General features: G+C 39.6%; 1 protein-coding gene across 1 annotated transcript in view; it reads left to right on the top strand.

The window, feature by feature from the left end:
• The window catches only part of HSD17B8 (hydroxysteroid 17-beta dehydrogenase 8), a 27,873-nt gene extending 17,498 nt beyond the window's left edge, over positions 1–10,375 (top strand). Inside the window, exon 9 of the mRNA XM_053689140.1 lies at positions 10,044–10,375. Coding sequence (XP_053545115.1) covers positions 10,044–10,060 — 17 coding nt within the window. The 3' untranslated portion in view covers positions 10,061–10,375. The remainder of the gene's footprint in view (positions 1–10,043) is intronic.
• The last annotated feature ends 143 nt before the right edge of the window (positions 10,376–10,518 follow it).

Consider the following 10,518-nt stretch of genomic DNA (forward strand, 5'->3'; position numbering starts at 1 on the left):
AAAGTTATACACACACACACACAGAGTTATACACATGCACACACACAGAGTTATACACACACACACACAAAGTTATACACACACACACACAGAGTTATACACATGCACACACAGACAGAGTTATACATATGCACACACACAGTTATACACATGCGCACAAACAGAGTTATACACATGCACACACATAGTTATACACACACACCAAGAGTTATACACATGCACACACACACACACAGAGTTATACACATACACACACAAAGTTATACATATACACACACACAGTTATACACACACACACAGAGTTATACACACACACACACAGAGTTATACACATGCACACACACAGTTATACACACACACAAAGAGTTATACACACACACCAAGAGTTATACACATGCACACACACACACAGAATTATACACACACACACACAAAGTTATACACACACACACACAGAGTTATACACATGCACACACACAGAGTTATACACATGCACACACACAGAGTTATACACACACACACACAAAGTTATACACACACACACACAGAGTTATACACATGCACACACAGACACACACACACAGAGTTATACATATGCACACACACAGTTATACACATGCGCACACACAGAGTTATACACATGCACACACAGACACACACACACAGAGTTATACACATGCACACACATAGTTATACACACACACACAGAGTTATACACATGCACACACAGACACACACACACAGAGTTATACATATGCACACACACAGTTATACACATGCGCACACACAGAGTTATATACATGCACACACATAGTTATACACACACACACAGAATTATACACATACACACACAGAGTTATACACACACACACAGAGTTATACACACACACACACAAAGTTATACACACACACACACAGAGTTATACACATGCACACACAGACACACACACACAGAGTTATACATATGCACACACACAGTTATACACATGCGCACACACAGAGTTATACACATGCGCACACACAGAGTTATACACATGCACACACACACACACACACACAGAGTTATACATATGCACACACACAGTTATACACATGCGCACACACAGAGTTATATACATGCACACACATAGTTATACACACACACACAGAGTTATACATATGCACACACACAGTTATACACATGCGCACACACAGAGTTATACACATGCACACACATAGTTATACACACACACACAGAGTTATACACATGCACACACACACACACACACACAGAGTTATACATATGCACACACACAGTTATACACATGCGCACACACAGAGTTATACACACACACACAGAGTTATACACATGCACACACACAGAGTTATACACATGCACACACATAGTTATACACACACACACAGAGTTATACACATGCACACACACAGAGTTATACACATGCACACACATAGTTATACACACACACACAGAGTTATACACATGCACACACAGACACACACACACAGAGTTATACATATGCACACACACAGTTATACACATGCGCACACACAGAGTTATACACATGCACACACATAGTTATACACACACACACAGAGTTATACACATGCACACACACACACACACACAGAGTTATACATATGCACACACACACACACAGTTATACACATGCACACACACACAGTTATACACATGCACACACACACAGTTATACACATGCACACACACACAGTTATACACATGCGCACACACACACAGTTATACACATGCAGACACACACACACACAGAGTTATACACATGCACACACACACAGTTATACACATGCGCACACACACACAGTTATACACATGCGCACACACACACAGTTATACACATGCAGACACACACACACACAGAGTTATACATATGCACACACACAGTTATACACATGCGCACACACAGAGTTATACATATGCACACACACAGTTATACACATGCGCACACACAGAGTTATACACATGCACACACATAGTTATACACACACACACAGAGTTATACACATGCACACACACACACACACACACAGAGTTATACATATGCACACACACAGTTATACACATGCGCACACACAGAGTTATACACATGCGCACACACAGAGTTATACACATGCACACACATAGTTATACACACACACACAGAGTTATACACATGCACACACACACACACACACACAGAGTTATACATATGCACACACACAGTTATACACATGCGCACACACAGAGTTATATACATGCACACACATAGTTATACACACACACACAGAGTTATACATATGCACACACACAGTTATACACATGCGCACACACAGAGTTATACACATGCACACACACAGAGTTATACACATGCGCACACACAGAGTTATACACATACACACACAAAGTTATACACACACACACAGAGTTATACACATGCACACACAGACACACACACACAGAGTTATACATATGCACACACACAGTTATACACATGCGCACACACACAGTTATACACATGCACACACACACAGAATTATACACATACACACACAAAGTTATACACACACACACAGAGTTATACACATGCACACACACAGTTATACACACACACTCAGAGTTATACATATGCACACACACAGTTATACACATGCGCACACACAGAGTTATACACATGCACACACACACACAGTTATACACATGCACACACATAGTTATACACACACACACAGAGTTATACACATGCACACACACACACACACACAGAGTTATACATATGCACACACACACACACAGTTATACACATGCACACACACACAGTTATACACATGCACACACACACAGTTATACACATGCACACACACACAGTTATACACATGCGCACACACACACAGTTATACACATGCAGACACACACACACACAGAGTTATACACATGCACACACACACAGTTATACACATGCGCACACACACACAGTTATACACATGCGCACACACACACAGTTATACACATGCAGACACACACACACACAGAGTTATACATATGCACACACACAGTTATACACATGCGCACACACAGAGTTATACATATGCACACACACAGTTATACACATGCGCACACACAGAGTTATACACATGCACACACATAGTTATACACACACACACAGAGTTATACACATGCACACACACACACACACACACAGAGTTATACATATGCACACACACAGTTATACACATGCGCACACACAGAGTTATACACATGCGCACACACAGAGTTATACACATGCACACACATAGTTATACACACACACACAGAGTTATACACATGCACACACACACACACACACACAGAGTTATACATATGCACACACACAGTTATACACATGCGCACACACAGAGTTATACACATGCACACACATAGTTATACACACACACACAGAGTTATACACATGCACACACACACACACACACACACAGAGTTATACATATGCACACACACAGAGTTATACACATGCACACACACAGAGTTATACACACACACACATAGTTATACACACACACACAGAGTTATACACATGCACACACACACACACACACACAGAGTTATACATATGCACACACACAGTTATACACATGCGCACACACAGAGTTATACACATGCACACACATAGTTATACACACACACCAAGAGTTATACACATGCGCACACACACACAGTTATACACACACACACAGAGTTATACATATGCACACACACACACAGTTATACACACACACACAGAGTTATACATATGCACACACACACACAGTTATACACACACACACAGAGTTATACATATGCACACACACACACAGTTATACACACACACACAGAGTTATACACATGCACACACACACACACACACACAGAGTTATACATATGCACACACACAGTTATACACATGCGCACACACAGAGTTATACACATGCACACACATAGTTATACACACACACCAAGAGTTATACACATGCACACACACACACACAGAGTTATACATATGCACACACACAGTTATACACATGCGCACACACAGAGTTATACACATGCACACACATAGTTATACACACACACCAAGAGTTATACACATGCGCACACACACACAGTTATACACACACACACAGAGTTATACACATGCACACACACACACAGTTATACACATGCGCACACACACACAGTTATACACACACACACAGAGTTATACACATGCGCACACACACACACAGTTATACACACACACACAGAGTTATACATATGCACACACACACACAGAGTTATACACATGCACACACACACACACACAGAGTTATACACATGCACACACACACACAGAGTTATACACATGCACACACACACACAGAGTTATACACATGCACACACACACACAGAGTTATACACATGCAGACACACACACACACAGAGTTATACACATGCACACACACACAGTTATACACATGCACACACACACACAGAGTTATACACATGCACACACACACAGTTATACACATGCACACACACACACAGAGTTATACACATGCACACACACACAGTTATACACATGCGCACACACACACAGAGTTATACACATGCACACACACACAGTTATACACATGCGCACACACACACAGAGTTATACACATGCGCACACACACAGTTATACACATGCGCACACACACACAGAGTTATACACATGCGCACACACACAGTTATACACATGCGCACACACACACACAGAGTTATACACATGCACACACACACAGTTATACACATGCGCACACACACACAGAGTTATACACATGCACACACACACAGTTATACACATGCGCACACACACACAGTTATACACATGCGCACACACACACAGAGTTATACACATGCGCACACACACACAGAGTTATACACATGCACACACACACAGTTATACACATGCACACACACACACAGAGTTATACACATGCGCACACACACGCACACACACACACACAGTTATACACATGCACACACACACACAGAGTTATACACACACACACAGAGTTATACACATGCACACACACAGTTATACACATGCACACACACAGTTATACACATGCGCACACACACACAGAGTTATACACATGCACACACACACAGTTATACACATGCACACACACAGAGTTATACACATGCACACACACAGAGTTATACACATGCACACACACACAGTTATACACATGCGCACACACACACAGAGTTATACACATGCGCACACACACACAGTTATACACATGCACACACACACAGTTATACACATGCACACACACACAGTTATACACATGCACACACACACACAGAGTTATACACATGCACACACACACAGTTATACACATGCACACACACACAGTTATACACATGCGCACACACACAGTTATACACATGCACACACACACACAGAGTTATACACATGCACACACACACAGTTATACACATGCACACACACACAGTTATACACATGCACACACACACAGTTATACACATGCACACACACACAGTTATACACATGCACACACACACAGTTATACACATGCACACACACACAGTTATACACATGCACACACACACAGTTATACACATGCACACACACACAGTTATACACATGCGCACACACACACACAGTTATACACATGCACACACACACAGTTATACACATGCACACACACACAGTTATACACATGCACACACACACAGTTATACACATGCACACACACACAGTTATACACATGCACACACACACAGTTATACACATGCGCACACACACACAGAGTTATACACATGCACACACACACAGTTATACACATGCACACACACACAGTTATACACATGCACACACAGTTATACACATGCACACACACACAGTTATACACATGCACACACACACAGTTATACACATGCACACACACACAGTTATACACATGCACACACACACAGAGTTATACACATGCACACACACACAGTTATACACATGCACACACACACAGTTATACACATGCACACACACACAGTTATACACATGCACACACACACAGTTATACACATGCACACACACACAGTTATACACATGCACACACACACAGTTATACACATGCACACACACACAGTTATACACATGCACACACACAGAGTTATACACATGCACACACATAGTTATACACATGCACACACACACAGAGTTATACACATGCGCACACACAGAGTTATACACATGCACACACACACAGAGTTATACACATGCGCACACACAGAGTTATACACATGCGCACACACAGAGTTATACACATGCGCACACACACACAGAGTTATACACATGCGCACACACAGAGTTATACACATGCACACACACACAGAGTTATACACATGCGCACACACACAGTTATACACATGCGCACACACAGAGTTATACACATACACACACACACAGTTATACACATGCACACACACAGTTATACACATGCGCACACACAGAGTTATACACATGCGCACACACACACAGTTATACACATGCGCACACACACAGTTATACACATGCACACACACACAGTTATACACATGCACACACACAGTTATACACATGCACACACACACAGTTATACACATGCGCACACACACAGTTATACACATGCGCACACACAGAATTATACACATGCACACACACAGAGTTATACACACACACACAGAGTTATACACATGCGCACACACACAGTTATACACATGCGCACACACAGAGTTATACAGATACACACACAAAGTTATACACACACACACAGAGTTATACACATGCGCACACACACAGTTATACACATGCGCACACACACAGTTATACACATGCACACACACACACAGAGTTATACACATGCACACACACACAGTTATACACATGCACACACACACAGTTATACACATGCACACACACACAGTTATACACATGCGCACACACACACACAGTTATACACATGCACACACACACAGTTATACACATGCACACACACACAGTTATACACATGCGCACACACACACAGTTATACACATGCACACACACACAGTTATACACATGCACACACACACAGTTATACACATGCACACACACACAGTTATACACATGCACACACACACAGTTATACACATGCGCACACACACACAGTTATACACATGCACACACACAGTTATACACATGCGCACACACACAGAGTTATACACATGCGCACACACACAGTTATACACATGCACACACACACAGTTATACACATGCACACACACACAGTTATACACATGCACACACACACAGTTATACACATGCGCACACACACACACAGTTATACACATGCACACACACACAGTTATACACATGCACACACACACAGTTATACACATGCGCACACACACACAGTTATACACATGCGCACACACACACAGTTATACACATGCGCACACACACACAGTTATACACATGCGCACACACACACAGTTATACACATGCGCACACACACACAGTTATACACATGCGCACACACACACAGTTATACACATGCAGACACACACACACACAGAGTTATACACATGCGCACACACACACAGAGTTATACACATGCACACACACACGCACACAGACATACACAAACAAACATATATCTATTGCTGCAATATGTATAAAAAAACAAAACAAACACAGATTTCTAGAAACAATCCTTCCCCAAACACAATACTAAGTGCTGAAAGCCAACAGAACTAAAGCTAATAGCTAGCTAAATAAAAAGAAAGGTTCAGCGCTACCTCTAAACGGTAAGCTCCATGGGCAGTCTCTTATTATACCCCCTAGAATGTAAGTTCTTTGGGCAAAATCTCAGATTATATACCTGTATTCTTCTAAAATAACTGTAAGCTTCTTACAAATACAGCCACAAAAAAGTGCTTCTCCCTCTAAATCTGCCGCCCTAGGCAAATGCCTTGTTTGCCTAGGCCAAAATACGCCCCTGGTATTGTGTGTTAAAAAGGATAAAATATTTTTTTCGGTTTTTTTGCCTACTTTTTCTGTAATTTACCTCTAAAAAGAGTGTTATTTACACTACCCCCAGAGAGGCTGGAGTGCACCCTGTATTGATTGATCAGTGCAGTACATCAGTTATAGTTGTACCTAACTGGGCAAAGCAAAAGAGCTAAAATAAACAATATTCATTAAGATTTTCAAATGGTGTATTGATGGATTGCAAATCAGTGCACATTTTGTTAACTATAGGGTCAATCACAATCCATTTGAAAAGTTTACCAAATGATTTATATACAAAAAAAATTCCTAGAGATTTTAAAGGGACAGTCTACTCCAGAATTGTTATTGTTAGATAATCCCTTTATTACCGATTCCTCAGTTTTGCATAACCAACACGGTTATATTAATATACTTTTTACCTCTGTGGTTACCTTGTATCTAAGCCACTGCAGACTGCCCCCTTATCTTAGTTCTTTTGACAGACTTGCATTTTAGCCAATAAGTGCTGACTCATAAATAACTCAGTAGGAGTGAGCACAATGTTATCTATATGATACACATGCACTTGCACTGTCTAACTGTAAAAAACTGTCCAAATGCACTGAGATAAGAGACGGCCTTCAGGGGTTTATAAAATTAGCATATGAGCCTACCTAGGTTTAGCTTTCAACAAAGAATACCAAAAGAACAAAGCAAATTTGATGATAAAAGTAAATTGGAAAGTTGTTTAAAATTGCATGCCCAATCTGAAGTTTAAATTTGACTAGACTGTCTCTTTAATGGAGAATTTTGTAGAAAAACATTAGATACATTTTTTAAAATGTTTGTGATAAACCTGTGTTATGACAGTTTTTAATTGATTCAAACTGGTTATTTTAGATTTAGATTTCAGCAGTGCAGTGTACAAATGTTGGTATATACAGTATACTACGCATATATAAAATGACTTTAAAGTCCATGAAAAAGCTAACTAAAACTTCCCAGTAAACAATAAAATAACAACAACAAAAATGTTTTATAACTGCAAATTAAAGGGACAATAAAATAAAAAATACATTTTCATGATTCAGATAGAGCATGCAAATTTCACAGATTTCCCAGTTTACTTTCAATACCAAATTCTGCAGAGTCATTTTATATGCACACTTTCTGAAGCACTATTTCCTACTGAGCATGTGCAAGAGTTCACAGACTATTCGTATATTTGTGATTGGCTGATGGCTGTCACATGATACAGAGTGCAGGAAAATGAAAGGATTTTGAAATTTATTAGAAAAAAAAATATAATGTTCGTTTGAGATTCAGAGTAAGTGCTATTGCATTGTCTTTTTTTATTATGAATTTATCAATCTGTAATTCTGCTATATTCAATGGTCCCTTAATATATTTTAATGCCAGATTCTCTTAAAGGGACATCCCAGTCATAATTTAAATGCACAAAGTAAACTACATCTTTGTATAGAAATATATTTACTATATACATGTATTGGCACGAATGCTGCTAGTAAAAGTTATAACTGTTTTAGTGGGAGCATTTTTCTCTGCACGTGCACATGAAGCATAGCTAGATATTCTCAGTGCACCAGCATTTTAAATACTGCAGCTGCAGAGTCATTACCAGATGGTACCAGAAAATGAGGCTCTCTGAGCAAGTGCTGTGTTTAAAATGCTGACGCACGGTGCATACTTAAATACACTTTTGAAACCGCTATAGCTTTTACTAGAAGCATTTTTGCTAATACGTGTTTATTACAAAAAAATGTTTCTATTCAAAACAGAAATGTATCCATGTGGATTCCTATTTTTTCTGAAATATCCCTTTAACTTATAGACCAGATTATTGGCATTTATACTACACCCATCTATAATCTATGTCTTTTCACTTCTGTTAAAAAATTCCAGTTTTGTAGAGTTATCTCATTAACCTTTCATTTTTGTTGCTTGCAACCATGACACAATTTTGTTTTGTCTTTATCTCAGGTGGTCTCTTTCTATAGCATTGGATGGCACGGTTTAACATCTGGGCATTCATATTTTTTTTTAAAATTACCATTTGATTGTCTCCTGAAATGAAAGACTTAATTATTGCAAAAACACAATGATTCTAATAAACACATTGCCGGAGAGATCTGCCCTTTCCAATATGTTGCTAACCTGGCAACGTAAGTGACAAGCCATAGTGTTAATAGACTATTCATCGTTAAAGGGAAATGTTGATAAGGTCTAATTATATTTTTAATTAAAAAAATGAATATTTCAGACTGTATTACAGACTTTATGTGTCTATGCTGAATAAACCTACTTTTTCTTGATAGGCTTGTGAAGGTTTGTTGTCACCTACCTAGCTGTATAAGTTGCTGCCACTCATTGAGCAATAAATCTTTATGTATGCTACCTTTTTATTTCCTCTATGTTTTACTATAATCTAAAACAGCGTTCATTTAAAGGGACAGTC

Source organism: Bombina bombina, chromosome 7 (genome assembly GCF_027579735.1).
Source record: "Bombina bombina isolate aBomBom1 chromosome 7, aBomBom1.pri, whole genome shotgun sequence".
Classification (NCBI taxonomy): Eukaryota; Metazoa; Chordata; class Amphibia; order Anura; family Bombinatoridae; genus Bombina; species Bombina bombina.